General features: G+C 44.9%; 1 protein-coding gene across 1 annotated transcript in view; it reads right to left on the bottom strand.

The window, feature by feature from the left end:
* The window catches only part of LOC119861414 (cystathionine beta-synthase-like), a 66,414-nt gene extending 43,582 nt beyond the window's left edge, over nucleotides 1-22,832 (bottom strand). Inside the window, exons 1-2 of the mRNA XM_038416535.2 lie at nucleotides 22,207-22,832; nucleotides 13,335-13,441 (exon numbers count right to left, since the gene is read on the bottom strand). Coding sequence (XP_038272463.1) covers nucleotides 13,335-13,441; nucleotides 22,207-22,385 — 286 coding nt within the window. The 5' untranslated portion in view covers nucleotides 22,386-22,832. The remainder of the gene's footprint in view (nucleotides 1-13,334; nucleotides 13,442-22,206) is intronic.
* Nucleotides 22,833-24,062: the final 1,230 nt, after the last annotated feature.

The raw sequence follows: 24,062 nt of genomic DNA, 5'->3' as shown, positions 1-24,062 counted from the left end.
GCTGGCTCCAGGGCCAGTTGCTTGGGTGGCCCTGGCATCAGCCACACTGGCCACTGCAGCTACAGAATTTCATGGAATCATAGAAAGTCACAGAATCCGTGACTTCCACGACCTCTGTTGCAAACTCACAGCCTTAATCATTGGCCTTTTCTGGTGCAGCAGTTCCTGTGTTGTTGTAGATTTATAAAGATGTAGAACTTTGAAAGTAACTTTTTGTGCTGTTTTTCTAGGCTAGCTAATGAAATAAATAATTATCATTGGGCCAGATTCTCATACTCTTACTCTGTTTGTGTAGTACCTCAGAGCTGGTTCATGTTCCCTTTGAAGCCAACGTTTTGATATTGGCTTCAATCAGAGCAGGATTGGGACCTTACTCCACAAGAGGTCCTGCTGAAGTCCATGAGGCCGGGACAACTTTTGGAGTAAGTTACTACTCAGGGAGAGGAGGGGTAACAGAACCTGGCCCTGTTTGTTGAAGCCCAACAGCTGAGCTCAGGCTGAACAGAACAGGGAGAAGACAGGGAGGAATTTACAATCTAAGAGCCAGTTTGTGTCACCCTAACCCATGCTGAGTTGTTAGGACCATACTCTGCAAGGAACGCCCTTATGAAAACAAATCAGTAGATAATGTACTTTCAGGGTTTAAATTTTATGAGGTAAATTGCCAAAATCAGGCTACAGGGACATTCCAAAAGGCAAACATGACTATTTTTAGTCATTCTCACAGCATTGTTAACCCCTTGTTCATACCAGTTACTGCAAAAGTTTATTTTGCAGTATACTTTGTGCTGATCGACAGGTGTTATAAAAGAAAACGTAAGGCCACTCATATAACTTATGTTTCCTTTCCAGTCCTGCACCAGCCGGGAAGACAACATCCTGGTAAATAGCAGCACTCCATATCTTCCTGGTTTGCCCACTGCCTTTTTGAACAAGCCCCTTCTGTGTCTCCTGGGGACATGCCTCCTGGTAACAACCTCCAGGTACGGGCAGCCTGCAGAGGTGCACAAGCATTTAATAATCTGCCCCTGTTGCCTGCCCTCCCTCCAACCTCGCAACACCAACTCATCCAGCCTTTGATACAGAGGCCCTATACCAGGGAAAAGGTACACTGGGAAATGTCTTATCTTGAAATGAACCTCAGAGTGGGAAGAGCAGATGGGAATGGGACCCCACAATTGGGAGAAAACAAACATTTATTCCTTGTTAGCACGGAGACAAGCCACAGGACAACAACTACCTGTGCTTTTTCTGATTTCCCTTAGCACTTACAGTGCTACAGCCTGCACATACAGGAGCCTTATCATCTGCTGAAAGACTAGCAATCCTCCAAGCGAAGCAAAAGATGCTGCTCAGGGACCGTAGTGACAGTATCCCAATACAGGGTTATGAAGGCAGAAGTGTGAAGGGATGGTTTCCTGAAGCATTCATAAAGAATCAGAATGGAATGCATGGTCCTGGAAAGGGACCTGATGCACATGATGCATGCCCTATGTTATTTTTTTATTCAAGTGATGTTATTTATTAACTATGTCATTTGCTGGATCATCTGAGACAATGAGACATGGAATATGTTGGCCAGAGAGAGTACAAGACCTAGTAATCCCAGCACAAAGATGAGGAAGACCTAGAAAAAGGTGGTTTGAGACACTGAAGGAGGACATGAAAAAAGTTTTGCGTCAGCCTGGAAAACGCACTTGATAAGAATATTGGGATGAAGAACAAGAACCACCAACCCCAAATGATGGGACAAGGCAAAGAAGAAGCTAAAAAATTTCACTGAAGAACAACTCTCTTGCATCAATTAGAATATCTATCCCATAGTATTAATCTATATAATAAGATCCCAGGGTTGTCACTGTGCGTGTGTGTCATTCTGAAGCCTAGAATGTCTGAGTCAGTGTGAAGCAATAGAAGCAGCTGCAAGCATGGTTGAGAGCTCTTTTTGTCCAGGATTTCACCAGGTTCAATCATCACTGAGATTGTCTGCTACTATCCAATTTTTAAGTTCTCAGGTGATCTGCAGCGTTTTTACACACAACTATGAATTGCCCCCATGCAACAGCATGGGCTTTCAGCTAGTTCCTCCTGAAATCAATGCACAAACTTTTCAGTTATTTCTTTGGGTACAAAACATTCATTATCCACAACTACTCCTGGCCTCAAAGTAGGAGCAACACACTTCCCTGACTCTATTTCCCTAACCAGTTGGGGCATTTTGCAGAGGCACTCCCTCCAGCTGTCCATAACATTCAGAAAGTCTCTCCATCTACTCCTCCCACCCCTCCATGAGGCTCTCTCCCTTGCTCTCACAGATGTGCAAAATGCAGCAAGCAGCTATCACAAGAGGCATGTCATCCAGCCTTGCCATGAGACACCTCCACCTTCCCTTCAGTCTTTCGAACGCGCACACTGCTCTCATTCGGCAGCCACACATGATATAGTTAAAAGTCAATGTTTTTCTTGTCAAAGTGTCCCGCAAAAGGCTTCATAAGCCAGGGAGGCAGAGGGGAAAGCTGGGGCTCCCAGAATGGCAGGAGGAATCAACTTCACTAATGTCTATGGTATCCTGAGAGCAAAAGTTCCCTTTGCTCATTCCAGCAAACAGGCCTGAGTTTCTAAAGATCCTGGCATCATGGACCTTTCCAGACCACCTCGCATTAATAGCTGTGAACCTTCCACAGTGATCAGCCTGCCCTGGCAGCAATGAGACATGTCATTCCTGTTGATAAAGTCTTTGATGTGGTGTTGGGCGGGGCGGGGGGGCAAAGAATAGACCCTATATAGTTCAGAAACCCCATCTGTGCAAAGCCATCAATAACTTTCCTGTGCATTGCTGAGCTGTGTCACACAGCACAGCAGCTCCCTCTGAACAGCATGGCAAACCTCAATGACAACAGGCCAAGCAGCTGATCTGCCAATAAAATGGCTAGCCACTAACCAGTGGCAATCAGGGGTGGCAAGCTCCCAGATGATGAGGGCCACACACTTCTCCATGCTGAGGGGACCTCCCATTTTGGTGTTCTTCTGCTGCAGCTCCGGGGTGAGCTCTCCACAGGTCTCTGTAGGAAAGTAGCCGTCCACCTCCTGAAGTTCTGCTGCTGCTGTTGGTCATCCCAGTTCTGAGTCACCCTCTTGTCCCACCAGTCACTGCTAAGTCTTTGAGACCATAAAGGGCTTTCAGCCAAGTGAACCTGCTCCAGGAAAATGCCCTGCAGAAGTAACTACTTGAATTCATCCTTCTGCTCCTCCTTCACCTATAGCCATATAGGCCTGGCAGCCAAAACCACCAAGCCAAACTCATCTGGCTGCACAACTGTCAAAGTACATACCTCATTCTGTTTGAATTAATGGCTGTCATGACCGTGGCGCTCAGGATGGTGACCACATCCTGAATTGGGCAGGACAGTCCTGAAGTGCAGAGTTCAAGTCCCAGTCCCTGGCTGAATGATTCCCTGTGACACAGCTCTTCACCTGCCTGAGACTCAGGGGCAGCGCCAGCCTCTTCCCAGCGTGGGGTGGGGGGCTGAGAAGGGCCTCAGCTCCCCTGACCATGAGGTCCCACCCCCTGCTCCTTCTTCCCCACCAAGGCCCTGGCCAGGCCAGAAGCCAGAGCTGGGCTGTGGTAAGAGCCACCCAGGGAGCCTGGGCCTCTGTGGGGAGCCCCAAACTCTTCACCTGCCCTGGGTGGTGCATCCCAGGGGCGGGGATGCAGGCCAGGGGCCGTTTTTGGGCATCCCGCCCAGGGCATGCAGGATCCGGGGTTCCCGACAGCAGTTTGTGCTCCCTGGGCGGCTCTTACCATGGCCAGGCTCCAACTTCTAGCCTGGCCGGGGGTGGGGCCATGGAGGAAGAGGAGGAGCAAGGCAGGGGTACAGAGCGGGTAGGGCTCCTGCATGTATCCCACTTTTGCCTTTTGAGAAGGTAGTTACCCTAATGCTCAGCAGTGTGTCCTCCACCATGCTGCCTGACAGCAGTTCTAAAATCGTGCTGGCAAAATACAGATGAATACGTGGATGCCAGGAGAGGAATCATGGGAATTTTTTACTTTGACCCTCAAGTCCCAGAATTCCTGTAGGTTCCAGGAGGCATCCCACATTGCACAGCAAGAAAAATCTCAGCATGCATAGTGTCAACTGGCAGAACATTGCACCAGCAGATATCTGCCTAGAATGCTGCACGGTTAATTTGAAAGAAAAGTAAACTAACGTGGATGTATGTCAGTTCAATATAGTTAATTTGCTGCACTTTAGAGTGAACAAACTAATCTGAATTAACACGCACACTTCCTCAGGGAAATACAAATATGTCTTTTCACTAAAAATATACCCGACTTTTACACAGAAACAATAATTCAGCTTTACTCACAGAAAAGCAAAATCCAGACACAATACAAGGTACTTGACTCACAGAATAACTCTATCAGCATCAGAGACTGTAACAACCCAACTCTGCTCACAAAGGTCGGGGGGAAAGACTCCATCTCAGCTTTGAAGCGAACACAACCTGGTTCTACTCAGCCAAAAAAACCCAAACAAACAAACAAAAAAAACCACTGGCTACATGCATAGAAAATAAACCCTCACATGTTAAGGCACTGGAAACCATATGCTCAATCTGACTGCCCAGAGAAACATCATAACGCCATTCTACCAACATACAGCCAAGAGAAAAAAAATCCAATTCAACTCAGCTGCAAGCAAAGCAACAAAGGCCAGCTCCACCTCTATGAATCAGAGCAGGAGGAGGGGTAGCTGGGACAGCTCTGCACCCTGGCAATTCCCCATGGCTGCAAGCTCCATAGAGGTTATGGCAATAGGGGTGCAAGTTAGCACAGCCCTAAGTAAGACCATGCCTTAGACTGTGCCAGGGGTCAAACCGGACTCTGGCAGCCCCTAAAGAGGGGAGGTACAAGCCATTCTTCCCTGTGCATGTGAAGGTGCTACTGGAAGGGCAGGGATGAATTCTCCAGTAAGTCTCTTGAAGTTTATCTCTGTCTGAATGAGAATATAGTTGCACAAAACTATGGCCACACACTTTAGCAGAAAGAAAATACAACCCAGCTGTATTCACAGAAAAACACCCTACACTTGAGCAGGACAAGAGACATGAATATTATGGGAAAGATAGAATACAAAACACCAAGTATATACAAAGACCTATATCTTTTTATTTGTGCTTTATTTCAGTGTGCATCTACAAGACCACTACCAAGTACCCGTACATGAGCTAATGATGCCTTTGACAGCTATCAGTGTTCTGCCATTCCAAATCACCCACACCAAGCGGGCGATCTCTTACTGCCCATAATCCTATATGTCATTTATGGAGCTGATCCTATGTTGTTTTAAAGACATTTTAAAACTCTTCATGGGAGAATTCTATAGAGATTAGGTTAAGGGAGCAAGAGGCTCAGGTTCAATTACTGCTCTGCCACAGACTTCCTATATGACCTTGGGCAAGTCACTTAGGGTTAGATTCGCAACCAAACTTAAGCTTGGTGATGCTCAGTGTCATCACATTTAGCTTTTAGGCACCTTGAAAAATCACTGGGATTCACAAAGCTGGAGTTCAGCATCTAGGCTCCCTGTACAGTGAATGGGGAGAGACAGGCACCCGAGAACGTGATCCATAAAAGCCAGCATTCTAGGTGGCTCCTTGCCGAGGCTAGCCAATGTGTGCTAAGCCCTGCCCCTCTCTCAGAGATAGGCACCTAAATCCACAGTGCAGGGAGGCACCTCCCTCTGCTTGGGATTCTCAGCTGCAAATCCTCTCTTGGTGCCAGGCAGCTGCACCATTTTACCAAGTAGAAGAAGCCTCATAACTTTTAACCCAGTAGTTAGGGTACTCACTGGGATGTGGAAGCCCCCCAGTCAAGGTGCCCCTCTGTTGGATGGGGAGAAAGGATTTGAAAAGCGGTCACCCATCTCTCAGGTGAGTGCTCTAACCACTGGGTTATGTGATATTCTGGTGCAGGGCTTCCTCAGTCTCTCCTGTTAAAGCTCTTGCACTGTGGAAGTCCTGCCCTTCCTTCCCCCAGCATCTTGTGTAAGCTTCTCATGCCTACTGGATCGGGCATTGCAGGTGAGTTAGGTGGAGGAACACTTCTCTCTGCCCGGTTTGTGCATCGCTCTGGGGCATCTGGAGTGGGACTGCAGTGCATGTGCTCAGAGGCAGGTTCATAGGGGCCAAGAGAACATTTACTGCAAAACATTGAGCATGTTTTGGTGCCTACATGGGTGAGGGGCAGCTGAGCAGGGGTTTTGTGAATCTCAGTGAGGTCTGATTCTGGCATTTAGACATCTAAGTTCTTTTGTGAATCTAGCTCCTAGTCTCTGGGCCTCAGGCCTGGTCTACACTACAGGGTTAGGTCGACATAAGCTGCCTTGTATCACCCTAGCTGTGGAAGTGTCTTCACTTAAATCTGGCTCCCACCGACGTAAGTGCTTCTCTACGCTGATTTAGTAAGACCACCTCCCTTAGTGGCGTAGCGTTACAGTCAATGTTATTAGGTTGACGCAGCATCAGTGGAAAAACTGCATTGATTATGTTCATTGCTATTGGCTTTCAGGAGCCCCACAATGCCCCACACTGACAGTACAATGATACAAGCGCTCCTAGTGAGGACGTGCACTGCCAACACAAGGAGCCAAGTGTCCACACACACAAGCAACTCTAATAAATTTGTTAGTCTCTAAGGTGCCACAAGTACTCCTTTTCTTTCTACAAGCAATTCAGTAACTGCGGTGGGTGGTGGCTGTAAGCCAACGTAAATTAGGTCAACATAATTTTGCAGTGTAGACATGGCCTCAGTTGCTCATCTGTACAATGGGGATAATAGCACTGTCCTACTGCACAGGGGTGTAGTGAAGGTATATAAATACATGTGAAGTGCTCAGATACTGTGGTGACAGGAACCACATAAGAACCTATAACAGATAGATGCAATTAAAGAACGTATCGGATACAAGAATTGCTGCCTGGCCTTGCTGCCCTTGTAAAAGTGAAGACAACCTGATTCAGCCTCCGCAGGTCACCATCAGGTCCAAATAAAATGGGAAAGATGTAACTTATTCTAATCTTAATAATGCAAAGCCCTCCATCCTTTTACTAACATGCCTGACATGAAGAAAGGAATAGGTAAACTCCTCACACAGTAAGAGACTTCTGTTCCTGCTAGACAATTGGACCCCTCCATCAGCTCACAGACCCACTTCTAATGTAACGCCTGCTATATTTATTTTGTCTTTAACATATATTTTACTGATAAACTCAGTAAAAAAATTTTTAGCTATTTACCTGTTGGGCACATGTTGGAGTCTGAGAGGAGCTTCCCCAACTGAAGCTATCCCAGAAAGTGAAATCACACATACCAGAAGGCTCATTGAAACTCATGCAATGCCATGTGAGGCAAGTAAATGCCCCAATAACAACTATGTGGGTGAAACCAGACAGTCACGACACCCTCGAATGAACTCACACAGAAAAATGATACAAGACAAAAACACCATGTCACCTGTGTGTGAACTCTTTTCACAAAGCGACCATTCTATATCTGACCTCTCAGTCCTTGTCCCCAAAGGAAACCTGCACAACATCTTCAAAAGAAGAGCCTGGGCACTTACATCCATAACTTTGCTAGCCACTGAAAATCATGCACTTAATAAAAACAGTGGATTTATGGCTTATTACAACAATCTCTAACCTACAACCCCATGTCCTATGACTGCAGAGGTGTTAACTGGCCACTTCACCTTGAAATGGTCTTTTACAGTACGTGTTAGCTACTTATGCTAAACAATCTGTTCCCCCCATAGGTGTAGGTTGACTTTTATATTGGGGAGGAGGGTGTGGCTCCAGTCAGGCCAATGGGGCCTCGCATGGGTCGCCATTTCAGACGGGGGTGAGGGAGTTTGCAAATTTAACCATGATTCGAGGGCCTACCTAGGCAACTGAAAACTAGTGTTTTTGCAGACAATAACTTAAAAATATCTGACAGGAGCACTGTATCTAATTCCTATACCGAGAAAGAAAATTAAATAAATATTAGACTCAGTTCTAATACTAACATGTTCTGACATCTTGTGGCAAGTCACTTATGAGATACTGGTTAGGTTTAAAATTGTAATGTATATTCTTACTCAGATATTCTTACTAAAGTCAGAAGGAACCATCATGATCATCTAATCTGACCTCCTGCAGGTTGCAGGCCACAGAACCTCACCCACTCACTCCTGTAATAGACCCCCTAGCATCTGACTAAGTTACTGAATTCCTCAAATCATGATTTAAAGATTTCAAGTTACAGAGAATCCACCATTTACATTAGTTTAAACCTGCAAGTGACCCATGCCCTATGCTGCAGAGGAAGCAAAAAACCATCAGGGGCTCTGCCAATCTGACCTGGGGGAAAATTCCTTCCCAACCACTAATATGGTGATCAGTTAGACCATGAGCATGTGGGCAATGCCCACCAGGCAGATACCAGGAAAAGAATTCTTTGTAGTAACTCAGAGCTCTCTCCATCTAGTGTCCCATCTCCAGCTGTTGGGGATTTTTGCTACAGGCAGTCACCGATGGGCCAGCCACCATTGGAGGCAGTCCTGCCATACCATCCCCTCCATAAACTTCTCAAGCTCAGTCTTGAAGCCAGCTAGGTTTTTTGCCCCCACTGCTCCCCTTGGGAGGCTGCTCCAGAACTTCACTCCTCTGATGGTTAGAAATCTTCGCTTAATTTCAATCCTAAACTTGTTGATGGTCAGTTTATATGTATTTGTTCTGGAGTCCGCACTGATGCTTCACTTAAACAACTCCTCTCCCTCCCTGGTATTCATCCCTCTGATATATTTATACAGAGCAATCATATCTCCCCTCAGCCTTTTATTTGTTAGACTAAACAAGACAAGCTCTTTGAGTCTCTTCTCATAAGGTAGGTTTTCCATTCCATCATTCTAGTAGCCCTTCTCTGCACCTATTCCACCTTGAATTCATCTTTCTTGAACATGGGAGACCAGAATTGCACACAGTGTTCCAGATGAGGTCTCACCAGTGCCTTGTATAATGGTACTAACACTGCCCTGACTCTACTGGAAATACCCCACCTGATGCACCCTAGGACCGTGTTAGCCTTTTCACGGCCAAATCACACTAATGGCTCATAATCATCCTGGATCAATCAATACCCCCAGCTCTTTCTCCTCCATTGTCACTTCCAACTAATGCTTATAGCAAAAATTCTTGTTAGTCCCTAAATGCATGACCTTGCACTTTGCACTATTAAATATCATCCCATTTCTATTACTCCAGTTTACAAGGTCATCCAGATCTTGTATGATATTCTGGTGCTTCTCCGTATAGGCAATACCTCCCAACTTTGTGTCATCTGCAAATTTTATTAGCACACTCCCACTTTTTGTGCCAAGGCCAGTAATAAAAATGTTCAATAAGGTTGGCCCCAAGACTGATCCCTGAGAAACCCCACCAGTAACCTCCCTCTAGCCTAACAGTTCACATTTCAGTGTGACCCATTGTAGTGTCCCCTTCAACCAGTTCCTTATCCACTTTTCAGTTCTTATATTAATCCCGATCTTCTTCAATTTAACTAATAATTAGACAAAGGAAAATCTTTCTTATTTCAATCTACAATTACTTTCTATCATTTAGAAAGAACAAGGAGTACTTGTGGCACCTTAGAGACTAACAAATTTATTTGAGCATAAACTTTCGTGGGCTAAAGCCCACTTCATCAGATGCATGCAGTGGAAAATACAGTAGGAAGATATATCTATATACACAAAGAAAATGAAAAAATGGGGGTTGCCATACCAGCTCTTAACAGACCAATCAATTAAGGTGGGCTATTAGCAGGAGAAAAAAATCTTTTGTAGTGATAATTAGGATGGCCCATTTCAAACAGTTGACAAGAAAGTGTGAGTAACAGTAGGGGGAAAATTAGCATGGGGAAATAGTTTTTAATAAGTGTAATGACTCATCTACTCCCAGTCTTTAGTCAAGCCTAATTTAATGGTGTCCAGTCTGCAGATTAATTCCAGTTCTGCTGTTTTTCATTAGAGTCTGTTTTTGAAGTTTTTTTGTTGAATAATTGCCACTTTTAGGTCTGTAATTGAGTGTTCAGGGAGGTTGAAGTGTTCTCTGACTGATTTTTTAATGTTATAATTCTTGACGTCTGATTTGTGTCCATTTATTCTTTTGTGTAGAGACTGTCCAGTTGGGCCAATGTATATGGCAGAAGGGCATTGCTGGAACATGATGGCATATATCACATTGGTAGATGCGCAGGTGAAAGAGCCTCTGATAGTGCGGCTGATGTGATTAAGTCCTATGATGGTGTCCCTTGAATAGATATGTGGACATATTTGGCAAAGGGTTTTGTTGCAAGGATAGGTTCCTGGGTTAGTGGTTCTGTTAGGTGGTGTGTGGTCGCTGGTGAGTATTTACTTCAGGTTGGGCGGCTGTATGTAAGCAAGGACTAGCCTGTCTCCCAAGATCTGTGAGAGTGATGGGTTGTCCTTCAGGACAGATTGTAGATCCTTGATGATGCACTGGAGAGGTTTTAGTTGGGGGCTGCAAGTGACCACTAGCACTGACCCACGCACCCTTCAGTACTCATACTCCTGCTTCAGCTACCAAGATTTGTGCTGCTCCATTTCCTATCCCCACCAGTGCTTGGGGCAGGATGTATGCAGGAAATCAGCCACTCTCATCTGTGAGAAATGCAACATGTGGAGCTGGATAAAGCTTGACAGCTGTGTAGTTAGTGCAGACATTCAGCACACAAATCCAGGCTCAATTCAATTTGAATCTTTGCCTTCCCATTCATCTTTAACATTTCCTAGGTGAACTCATGCAGATTGGTGTGGCATGTTTGAAATATGCAGTGAAACATCACAGTAAATAGCTTGAACAGTCACCAATTCTGTTTATCTTGGCAAAAGTGTTAGTAACTCGAGGGAATCCTTGCTTCCCTCCATCATGAAGTGGGAAGAGAGGAGGTTATTATGATTAAGGCTAGCATCTTGTCACAGTAAATTATATAAAGAATTGTGTTTTGGTTATGGGGGAAAAAATGGAAAAAATCATGAATTTGTATGGGAAATAAAAGCCAAAAGTCATATTACTTGTAATCAATGAGTCTTGTTTATTTTGAAAGGAACTGTTTTAAAGTCTTTAAAAATATTCAGTACCACTGTATCTGAGGGCCTCCTAGTTCAGCCTTGCAAGAGAAGCTATGCAGGAAGATTAGGATTGCCAACTTTCTAATTGCACAAAACCGAGCACCTGCGCCCCACACCTGCCCCTTCTCTGTGGCCCCGCCCCCATCCACTCCATCTCACACACACCCCACATTGCTCACTCTCCCCCATCCTCACTCACTCTCATTTTTACCAGTCTGGGACAGGGGTTTGGGGTACAGGAGGGGGTGAGGGCTCCAGCTGGGAGTGCGGGCTCTGGGATGGGGCCAGAAATGAGGAGTTCAGGGTGCCGGAGGAACCTCTTGGCTAGGGCAGGGGGTTGGAGTGTGGGAGGGTTTGAGGGCTCACACTGGGGGTTCAGGGTCTGGGGTGGGGCTGGGAATGAGGGGTTTGGGGTGCAGGAGTGGGCTCCAGACTGGGGTGTGGGGCCAAGTAGTTCGGAGTGTAGGAGGGGGCTCCAGGATGAGACAGAGGGTTGGAGTGTGGGAGGGGGTACAGGCTCTGGGCTGGGGGTACAGGTTCCTGGGTGGGGCCAAAAATGAGGGGTTTGGGGCATGGGAGGGGGCTGGGGCAGGGGTTTGGGGTCAAGGAGGGAGTTTGGGTGCAGGAGGGGCTCCAGGCTGGGGCAGGGGATTGGGATGCAGGAGGGGATGCAGGCTCTGGGCAGCGCCATGTCCCTCAGCTTCTAGGCATAAGGGCTGCCAAGTGGCTTTATGCGGTGCACGCAGGCGCTGCCCCTGTAGCTCCCATTGGCCTCAGTTCCCGGCCAATGGGAGCTGCAGAGACGGTGCTCAGGGCAACGCAGAAGCAACACACAGAGCCCCCCCCACAGTTCCTCACCCTAGGAGCTGAGGGACATGGTGCTACTTCTGGAGGCCACACTCAGCAGGGAGGGAGCCCACCAGCTTCACTAACTGGACTTTTAATGGCCCAGTCAGCAGTGCTGACTGGAGCTGCCAGGGTCCCTTTTCAACCGGGCGTTTTGGTCAAAAACCGGACACCTGGCAACCCTACGGAAGATGTATGAAGTGTAGCTGTGGCTGTGTCGGTCCCAGGATATTAGAGAGATGAGGTGATGCCTTTTATTGCACCAACTTCTGTTGGTGAGAGAGACAAGCTAAAGCTAAATAATCTGTTCCACCTCGCATTTTGCTGTGATGCTCGGAGTACCCTTCCCAGTCCTGAAGAAGAGCTCTGTATGGCTCAAAAGCTTGTCTCTCTCACCAACAGAAGTTGGTCCAATAAGTGATAATACCTCACCCAGCTTGTCTTTCTCTAATGCAGGAAGATGGGCAGGCAGGAGAGAGATGCTGACATCTTTAAAGGAGAAGGATGGTCTAGTGGTTAGAGTACTAGCCTAAGACTTCAGCGATCTGCATTCCAGTCCCCTTTCTTTCTGTGTGATTTTGGGCAAATTACTCAGCCTCTTTGTGCTCCGTTCTTCATCCATAAAATGGGGATAATAATACTTCCCTACCTGACAGAGGTGTGGGGAGGATAAATACATTAGAGATTGTGTAGTGTTCAGGTACTACACTAATGTGGGCTAAACAGAATAGATTCTTTTGCACTGTTTTGCTGTTCCCCCAGGCTCTGCCAAAGAACAGGAGCAGCAGCTACATCAGCTCTGAGATCTTCTCCCTCCAAAACTGCTGACCCTGTGACCCGGATACTCCTCAATTGCACTCAGTATTGCAAGTAGTTGAGTAGCTCAACAACACACATCCTATTTTTTAAAAATGGAGATTAAAATCACAGAATACGTAGGTTCGAGCAGTAACAAAAATGCAGCTGGGCAGTGGGGCTAGTAATAGTAGTAGTAAGAGTCTTCCTGTGAAGACCATCTACTGGATAAAGGCCGGGCTTACTATCAGTCAGATGCTTGTTACACTGCAGTTTGAAATGCAGACCACTATTTTAGCTCTGATAAATAACTGTAATGGAAAGGTCTAGAAGTATCCCAGATATGCCATATTTCTCCACCTTCTTTTCACACTTTCCCAACCCTTAGTTAGTTACTGACTCTCTTATAAAAGAGGCCTTGTTCCCCCCCCACAGCTTTTGAGCTTGCCACTCAGTTCAGAAAACCTGACAGAAGAGCAGTGGACATCGGATACTCACAGAGCTCACACTTCAGTCCATAGGCTTTCCCAATCTTGTTGATTCGAACCAGAGGGGTGCGGCCAACTTTCTTCAGAATATTCGGCAGGATGTTTGTTTCTTCCGGCCTGTGTTAGTGGAGGCAGAAAAAAATATACTGAGGGTAACAGTTACTGTCATCCAAATCCACATAAAAAGGAAACCAGAGCAAAACCTGAGAGAAAGAGAGCTGCAAGATAGGAGGGCTGAGGGAGATTTTGATTCCAGGACACGACCATACTAATTGCCTAGGTTACTAATGATGCTAGGCATCAGTGATGGAAAAAAGCAACAATCTCTGTCAACGGGACTACAGGAGGGTGTGCCATAATGGTAGGAAATACCACCATCCCCTAGATCAGACACACCGCCTAATGAATAACTTCATTTTAGCTGCCTTTGGGATGCGACTCACAGAACATTGTTGCCCATTCAAAAACCAAACATGTCCCTTCTTACTGCTTCCACCCTCTTACTTCCCTTGCCCTGTGGCTGTGCATGCACTGATCAGCTGGAGAGGGGCTTCAAAGAGCCACCTGTTACCAGAGTTGGCCTTTTAGCCCCCATGAAGGAAAAGCTCAGCTTTGGCTTTCATAAATAGAAATGTGTAGCCCCTTTCCTTGTGAAGGTAGCCTTGCAAATGTAAACTTATGTAACTCGATAGATAGGGCAAAAATAAATAAAAATAAAAATAAGCCGGGCTTCAGCAGAAGGCTGAGATTGATCTAAAGATTCTCTCTCGCTCTCTCTCTCTCTCTTTCTCTCTCTCTCTCTCACACACACACACACACACACTTTTTACATAAAATAAGCCAGTTATATGGGATCTGCACAGTGAATGTGAGCAAAAAACGTTGAGGCCAGCAGTGTGTGTTAACGTTTTCAGTTGTCTGTGAGCCAGTTGGTGCTCGCCCAGCCATACTAGTTAGCTAAGACCCACTCACAGACGTACAAGAGAAGGCTGTAAGCAGTCAGGTAAGTCTCACCCATCTCAAGAACCTAAGGAGACTCATTCCCCAGCTGACCAACTCGACCTCTATCAGAAGGGAGCTGCTTACCCAGCAAGCCACTGTTGAGAGGAGAGGTTGCAAGACAGCTCCTGCCACCACTGTTGCTATTTTGAGGAAAAGCTTCCAGATAAGGGAGTTAACTAGAAATGCCTCCATTCAAGGGCTAAGCACAGTGGGTCATGAAATACATGGCCAAGAGAGGGGCAGAAACATGGATTGATTTTTTTTTAGTAGGGGGAATGTATTTTATACAAGGTATGGCCCATGCACCATCTGCAGAGGCTGAAAACTTCTATGGGAGCCCTTGTTGAAAGTTTGCCAGCACATCACTGTGTGTGCACAGGAGGTATGTGAATCTGAACTTTTGGGCCCACCTGTCATCTATTCTTCTTGTGCTCTTTTCCATAGATACTAAGTGAACTGTAGCTACACAGGTGGGTCAAAGTTCCTAGCATCATTGATTGGAATGAAGCTGCCCATGCTGACTTGCATAATGCATGACTTCCCCTCCCCTCCCCCCCAGATGAAACAGTAGATTTACCCATCTGTATATAGTAATGAATTTCCCTTCCCCAACTTCTTCTCTGGCTTGCAAGTAGGTGGAGTTAGAGAGAGACCAGGAAAGTAAAAAAAACCTGTTCACCTGGTGTGAGGCCACCTGTAGCCTGACCTAGAGGAGCCATGCACTCCCCCAGAAAGGCTCTGACTGCATTAAAGGGTTGGAAGGCTTAAAGACAATGCTGTCATAATTCAGATACTCAATACTTCAAATACATCCCCAAAGAGGAATTCTTTGAAATTCTCATGCCACAAGGGTATGCGAGTAAAATCCCAACAAAGGATTGCTGCTCATAGGTAACAAGATTTTAAATAGATACTCTAGACCAAAATTAGTCTGTCATTCACACAAATCCAGAGCATTAGCTAGAGAATCATGTGTTTATTAGCATCAGACTCACTCTGATAACTCACTTGGAATAAGAGTGCACAGGTGAATAAACCAGATCTGGAGTTCAGTGCGCTTTAAATGACTGGTTGTGCCTTTATTTTCTGGTCCCATAAAAAACATCAGTCTTGTCAGCTTTTTCTGCCAAGAGCCTATGGCTGCAAATTCTTTGGAGTATGTCTTCACTTTGAGTTGGGGGTATAATGCCAAGCTGGAGAAGACATACTCGCACTAGCTTTGAGTGAGCTGTTGTGCTAAAAATAGAACGTAGCCGTGGCGGTGTGAGCAGTGGGAGGGCTAGCTGCCCTGAATATGTACTCATTTTGAGACCATAGACATGTATTTGGTGTGGCTAACCCCTCCTGCTGCTCACGACCCTGTGGCTACACTATTTTTAGCACAATGGCTTGATCAGAGCTGGTGTAGGTATGTCTTCTCAAGCTGCGAATCACACCCCCAGCTCCAAGTGTCGATATATCCAAATCTATGCCCTTAGCAGATTAAGGAGGTAGTATGCCTGTACTGAAAAGTTAAGTAGCAAACCTCAAAAACTTGTGTCAAGTATTTTTTTTAAATATATGAGTGTCAGTCCACATGTCTATAACACAAACAGAGCCAGAGTTTTATCTAGTGTCAATCAGTTTAAATAGAATTTTGCCAGTTTACAGTAGTTTAGGACCTGAACTCCCTTTGTTCAGAGAGAAATATTTATCCTATCATGTAGCAGAGAACTCTGATTTTTCCACAAAGGACTAAATTCTGCTCTCAGTTAGACTGGTGCAATATAGCCTTCCAGCCCGGGTTTATCTGTTCAGCTCCAGTGGAACTAGAGCATATCACTGCTACTAGGCAAATGACACACATTTAAATGGCCTTTGGCCAAGTAGATTGGGAGTTTATGTCCTTGGACCCTTTACTCTTACAGAAAAAAAGATTACTCAAGGGGTTTGTTTATTAAATCCACATCTTAAAGCAGAGCTGAGCCATTGTCTTGCGTTGGTCTTCTCAGTACTTTTCTTCTGAAGAGGGTAGCTATCCAGAGTTGTTCACCTCCCATTCAATTTCAGATATACAAACATACCCCATATTTGCTATTGTGATTTGAACTCTGAACCCATGTCATCCTTGAAATAACCAAGATGTATATGGCCTGCTGGTGATAAAGATAGTAAATACAGATTTACTTCTTCAAAACTGACAAATATTGTTGCATTTTTTTTTTGCACTCTATGGATTGATCACAACTCCGTACACTCAGTACTTGATATTTAAAATGTGAGTGGTCTTGGTTAGTCAAGATTGGTCCCAAAAGCCACATGGCTTTGTTTCTGTAGTGAGTGTACATAACTCCTCTTACCAGGAGAAGGGCTTGAAGATGCTCTGAGAACTTTGAATCTCAGGGAATGGTGATCATATAGTAGAAGAGAGCTGATAAGGAGGGTTAGGAGATTCTATGCAGGCCCCAGAGACCTTACCCAATGCATCATTCTTAGAAAAGAAATGGCTACAGTAAGTTTATTGGTGAGTGCAGAGCTAAAATTTAACTTTGTTTGTCACATATACAAAGTAACTCTGTGTGATGCGTGAATAGTGTGGTCAAATCCTTGTCTGGCTTAGTTAGCTGCCTCTGTGCCTTGACTGGTGTTTTGTAGAATTAAACAGCAACCTTTATAAAATATACTGACTGCCTTTACTAGTGACCAGCAGACAGTGAAGAGAAACAGTCATAGCAGAAGAAAGGGGGAAATTTGTTAGTTAAAAAGACATATTTAGGCCCCAGACAGACACAAGGAATCATTCACAGGCCTAGCCCATGGCTTCTCTCAATGAGTTCATTGTACAGCTGGGTTCATTGTACATCAGCTCCAACGTGGATTTGTCATGGCACTTCTGCTACCTATAAGTGTTCAAACATGGGAGCTCAAAATTCACATTCCAAGAGTAAAACAACTGCTCAAATGCTCACGTCACATGAACAGCCTTCATACCAGGGACTGAACTAAGGCCCTCCAGAGCTACAAGCACGAGTTCCTACAGTTTAAGCTAAAGAGCTTTCACCATAAGAGCTCTAAGGTGCCACAAGTACTCCTTTTCTTTTTGCGAATACAGACTAACACAGCTGCTACTCTGAAACCATAAGAGCTGTAATAGACCTATAGCCTCTCTGGTTTGGCCAAGACTGGGACACGTAACACATGCTGACTAGTGGGTTATGTTTGCAGAAAGCAATACAGGAGAGGTGCAAGCAAAGGCCAAATTTTTCAATTCAAACCAATACTTGTGGATTATATATATTTATATATATATACATATATATATATATATATATATATATATATACACATATATACACACACACACACACACACACACATACAGAGCCATTTTCACTCTGCTCCAGAAATCAGTGACAAGGATCAGAGGGGAGCGGGTATGGTCAGAAGACTTTACCAGCAGTCAGAAACTGTCAGCGTGGCAGGGAAGTGGACACTCCTTACTAGGGTGACCAGATAGCAAATGTGAAAAAGCGGGACAGAGAGTTGGGAGTAATAGACACCTATATAAGACAAAGCCCTGACCCATGGGTGGCAGGTATAATAGGCCAAGGGAGGTTTTGCCTTCCCCAGCAGTGCAGCTGGACCCCCGGTTGTGGGGTTTGGCACAAAGTTTTTGCTTTATTATGCCCCAGACAGGATCCAGGGTGGCTAAGGAGGCCAGCCCCAGGCTCTTCAAAGCGGGGGAGTCTAGGCTCAGGGCTTCCAAGCTGTGTGAAATGTGTGAGCCTAAAGGATCTCTGAGAAATGCCTTTGTTTCACTGGAATGGCTGTTGGGGATATTGCAATATCACTGCATTTAGTTTCAGTTCTGTGTCTTAGTGGGAGCGAGAGGGTTCCACTTCAGAAATCCTGCTTTTACTTTGTGAGGAATGCTACTGTATAAAATGCCCAGAGGAAAACCTCATCATATCAGGATGTGAGACTTGATTGGTCATTAACTGGATTATATGAGGCAGCATAACTGGCTCAGACAATGTAAGAACCAGCTCAAACCTGTGCTGTTCTGAAGCTTTAGGTAATTACCCACTTCATCTGATCCAAGATCTACTCTTCTTTTTCTAATCTCCCTCACAATCTATACTGGACTCTCAGCAGGTCTGGAGGTTTGCTACACCAGCTGCTATCAGCTGTTCTTGAGACTGCCCAAGGATCAGAACTGCACAATGTATTCTTGGGTATAGAAATCCAGAATGTAGTCTGTATTTAGACATTTACACCAAGGTAAAAGAACATAAGAACAGCCATACTGGGTCAGACCAAAGGTCCATCTAGCCCAGTATCATGTCTTCTGACAGTGGCCAATGCCAGGTGCCCCAGAGAGAATGAACAGAACAAGTAATCATCCAGTGACCCATCCCCTGTCACCCATTCCCAGCTTCTGACAAACAGAGGCTAGGGACACCATCCCTTCCCATTCTGGCTAATAGCCATTGATGGACCTATCCTCCATGAACTTATCTAGTTCTTTTTTTAAACCTGTTATAGAAATACCAAATATCCCTAGAGAGTGTGCTATACAAAGGTGTATATAAGTGCAGTCTGAGTAGTACATATTTTCTTTAACTTTATAAAGAGTGCCATGTTTCTGGAGGAATCAGGGCAAGTTAGAATCGGGATAGAGACACAAGGAGTACACTTGGGTAAAAGGGATCCAGAATAGTTTTGCAAGATGATCATTTGCACATGTGCTTCATTTCTCATTCATATTTCACCAGAGCTAGCATATGTTGCCAAAGAATAAGTTATTCCCAGTTAGCATGCATATTGAAAAGAAAACCGATTTGACTGAAAGAGCTGCTCCTTTAGTCACTAGACATTCAGCAAATAAATAAGATAATTTAGAGCCTATATTTCCAAAGCATTGTTTAATCAGGTGGCTAAATACATCACAGTTAACGACAAAGGGTGGAACAATCTCCTTTGTTAGTCATTCAGAATTTCTCACTGGTATTCCATGTTTTCAGTTTAAAGATGGAAGGAGGGCTTTGACACCACATTGCACTGTCACTGGCAAGAAAGGCAGGAACAATTGCAAAGTTTCAGAAGCAGTGTAAGAAACGTGAGATTTTCACTATCTCTGAGCAACATGTTTTAACAACATGCAGCTCTGATAGTCCTGGAACTCTGTAAAACTAATTGATATTGCCTAATAAATCACATGGACACTCTAAAGGAGGTAGCTGCTCACTGGGAAATAGACTTTGAATACCACAGTCACAAAATGCACACATTAAAAAATTGTTTTGCATCACCAATTTTAAGAAACCCAAGTAACAAAAGCCTAGAGGGTCTTTCTTTGTTCAAGCTGTACTAGTAAAGAGAATTGCCTCAGTGTCAAACAGCAACAAGTAATTGATTTCCATATGGAGCAGCCTTATTTCAGATTGCCATTTGAGAGGCACATGATCCGTCATGGTACTTTATATTAGGATGAGATACTGCCTCAAACTGCAAAATTCAGATACAGATGTCCCCAAAGTTTAGAAGTGTTTGGATGACGGGTTCCAGATTGGGCCCATCGTAGACACAGGCCCAAGATATTAGTTTCTGATCCAATTAACAATGGGCTATGTGACAGTTGCTAGAACACCTTCAAAAATTCATTGAGTCCATCTATCCTGCAAGGACAGGAAATGCTGCCCAGTCAGAAGATGTATCAAATCCTGTATTGATATTACCTTTGGTCTTAGGCCCACCAGTTGTTCAGAGTTAGACCTGGGGACTGGTAGTCTTTCTGGACTTTTGGGGAAGCTCTTATTTTTATAGGTCTGTCTGGGTTGGCTTGCAGGACCATTAAAGAGTCACACATTTCTTTTGGGCAGTGCTGCATTAGCGAGTTACATCAATATGGCAGGAAACAGAGAAGGAGGATGGGACTGGGGACATGGCACTGGACTAGGACTCAGGAAATGTGGATTCAATCCCTAGCTCTGCCATAGCCTCCCTATGGCCTTGGGAAAGTCACTTATTTCTGTGTGCATCAATTTCCCCATCTGCAAAATGATAATACCTCAAAAGGGTGGGGTGGGTTAACACCTAATAATTAATGTTTGTAAAATGCTTTGAGATCCTCGAACAAAAAGATAGGAGTGAAAAGTATTAGTAATTATTTTATGTTGCCTCACATCACCGCCACTTGGTGTAGACCAAACAAATTCTACCACGTGGAAAAGGTGTTCATTCAGAGGAGCATCTTGCACTTTTTCAGTGCAATCAGGGCAAGTTGCTGGCCCTGGGTGCATGATTTGGGGCACAAATTCTGCACTATTATGAGCCTAGGTCTGTAGAGATTCTTGGTCTACCACAGGATGGGTCTGGGGGTCAGAGCAAGGAAGTGGTAAATCAGGGAATGGGATCCTTGAATCTTACTTTGTAGATCCACTTTATCATAGGGTGGACTGGCCCTTTAAGGGATTTGGGCTCAGCCTCCCCTATGCCTTGCAATCTGATCCCAAAGGTTGGTTTGGGTTGGGTCAGATTATCAGGAATCATGTGATGGTAGGCCAGGAGATGGGGCTTCCTCTAGGATGAAGCCTACTCCAGCAGAGAGTGGGAGACCAGGGGCAAGGAAAGACCTTAGGGGAGGTCTCTCCAGAGAATCTGAGTGGGCCTGACAGAGTTCCCCTGGTCAGAGGGAGCTTTGAGAGACCCTGGGGCCTGAAGCCCTGACACAAGGGCAATGAAGGCGAAAGACATTCAGAGGCTTTTGCAAGGAATCAAGAGGGGATCCAGGGTCTGAAAGGATGGAGCTCCCAGCTCTAGCCTGGTGAAAAGGACTGGCTAGAGCTACCTGCTACAAAGGACCAGAGCAAAAGCATGATGAGGGAGGAGGCTGAGGAAACATCAGGCAGCAGGACCAGGGATTTGGAAAGAACTTGTGAGCCCAACAAAGGACTGAACAAACCATGGAGTGGGGGAAGTCTGATTTGGATTTGAGATATTTGAATTGCGATACTTTAATAAACAAGGCCCAAGAAGGGGTGTTGTTTTTCCTATATGAGAGTCTGGGGACAGTTATTGGGAAGCCGCAAAAGGGGAGAATGAGGCAGTGACAAGGTCCAGCACTGGACTGGTAAGACCTGACACCCTTCTCTATGGCAAAGGAATGCTAGGGCTGTGAAGTAGCTGCCATAAAGTGGGCCCTGCTCCCATGATGCAGCCTGTGGGATTGGGAGAATAGATTCCCCTTCCTTCCTGTCAAGTTACTTGGTCTGGGCACTGGAGGAAGGATTGTCGCCTTGATACTGATTTGAGGAAACTGAATATTCCTTTACCGCCTGATGGTGCTATCCTTACTGATGTTGAGTTCCAGTAACTTACTCCATGAGTAGTCTTATTGATTTCAATGGGACTGCTTCCAGAATAAGGTACCCCTCAATGTGAGTAAAGGTGACCGAACTGGGCCCTTAGTTAACACATTAACAAATCTATATAGAGGGTGTGGAAGCAATAGGTTAGAAGGTTCTATATTCATTATGGCTGTAGTCTCCAAAAGTGCCCACTAATGTTGGGTGCCTTGTTTTCTGGTGCCTAACTTCAGATTCCTATGGGTCTGGTTTGCAGGAGAGCTGCTGGGCATCCAGAATTCCAGTTGAAATCAACACTCGTCATGGTGAAAGAGAGGGGCAGTCGTGAGTGGACAGGAAATATTAGTGGATCAGAGGACCCCCTTTTGGGAAAAATAATAGCAGTTTTTAGACATAAAATCATGGCTTTAAATGCTGAATTCTGACTACGAACATTCTAGTGGAACCTTGATGCACAGAGGAAGGCCCTGAATTTCCTGCAGTAGGGAGGATATAAAACAGTCTGAACATAACTAGCACAAGAGAGTTACTTACAAGGGCATGTGGGAATGCGGCGACTCAGAGATGGGCTTCCCTGGCTTCCATGTGCACTTACTGGGCAAGTTGGGAGGAAGCCATGTGTAGTTGGTTTTGGTTTCCTGATTTTCCGTATCTATGCCATTCTGCAAATGAGAGTTCTTGATCTTCCTGTTCAGTGTGGACACAAAAGCCATCTTGAGCTGAGAGGAAAAGAGTGGAAAAAGCAACCGTTAGAATCAGGGAGCTTGATTTTCAATGTTGCACATGTATGCTGGGTACCAGTTTTGCACGGGAGCACTTGAGCTGATACACAGTCACCTCAATGCCGAACTGGGTGCCATAATTTTAGCATCCACATTTGGAAATAGGCCCTCAATTCTTCAGTGCTATCTAGCCTACGGGAATATTTTTCACCATCACAATTAAGGAACTGAAGCCTCAGTTGTAATCAATTATGGTACAGCTGACAATGTAAGTGGAAAAAAACAAACCAAAACATGGATTAAAAAAAAAAAACTACAGAAAAGCCCAGTGACTCCTTCAGTCTAGAAACCAGTATTCCAAGACTTATAGTAAGTAAGCCACCTGAGGATGATTTCTGTAGAAACTTGATTGTCTGTTCTCTATGCCTCCTAAACTAACAAATCTTTCCCCCTCCCTTTTACCTGTTTGCAGAGATCTGACATAATATATAGGACCCACTGCCACTCCCACTGAAGTCAATGCAAGTTTGGTCATTGCTTGAATGGATGCTGGAGCAGATCCATAATGTATGTTACAATGTTTGTTGTTCTTAAAGCACCATAAATTTGCATTGCACTAAAGGTGATCTGCAAAAGGGTAAAACGAGGTTAGTCTTTTCTTATTACTTTATGATACACAGATGGGCCTGTCGAAAGTGCTTTGGTGTTTAAAGATTTTTGATTATTACATTAGGAATTCAGATCTTGTCCAGACTGAAAGATATGATGACTGGAGAACTTGTGAAATGATTGCAGCAAGGTAAGCAAAAGAGAGGTTCAGATTCCATCTCCTGCTGTGACATCTGCACACTCTGACAACAGTTCTAGGTATCTCAGATTGATCTGACTGGTGGCCTTAAAGGGACAGAGAGATACATTGTAGGTTTCAGGAGCCAAATGACAACAGCTTAAAAATAGAAGGATAAACAGCTATGGCCTATCTACACTTCAAATACAGCTAAGTCGGGGAACGAATAGATTCTGTCTACACTACAAATAATTGCAACTGTATTGTAACCAGAGCAGGGGACAAATGTTTGCAGCCCATGAGTTCTGCTTTGAAATTCAGGTGCAAAACCCACCACAAATATTCACAATAAACTCATTCAAAAAAATCACCAAGCTTCATGTGGTTTTGTCATTAAACTGTCAGCCAAGGGCTGCTCAAAACGGCTTGTTTTCCTCAAAAGGCCTGTGAACCTTAACCAACTTGGGCTGAATTGGGTGTTTGCAACAAAATCCAAGTTTAACCCAGCTGGAGGAACACCAACAAAGCAGCGTGCAGATAAATACTCATCTTGGTGAGGAAACAGAGTGTGATGGCTATCTATCTTGGGTACTTGTATGGCCTCCATTACCACAGTATCTGAACACCTCACAATCTAACATATTCATCCTCACAACAGCCCTGTGAGGTACAGAAGTGCCTACAAATGGGGGAGTGAAGCACAGACACACTAAGGTCCAGATCAGCAAAGGTATTTAGGCTTCTAACTCCCACTGACATCAATGGAAGTTAATAGGGAGAGACGTGAACAGAGTGCAGACTCCAAGAGCTAAATCAGCTCCTTCCACCCAAAGCACACAGAAGAGGGAAAGTTATATTTAAAGCTGTGGAATGGAAGGGAT

The sequence above is a fragment of the Dermochelys coriacea genome, chromosome 1, assembly GCF_009764565.3.
Source record: "Dermochelys coriacea isolate rDerCor1 chromosome 1, rDerCor1.pri.v4, whole genome shotgun sequence".
Lineage (NCBI taxonomy): Eukaryota > Metazoa > Chordata > Testudines > Dermochelyidae > Dermochelys > Dermochelys coriacea.
The sequence above is the reverse complement of the archived record's forward strand: the minus strand, read 5'-3'. Positions and strand labels throughout refer to the sequence as shown.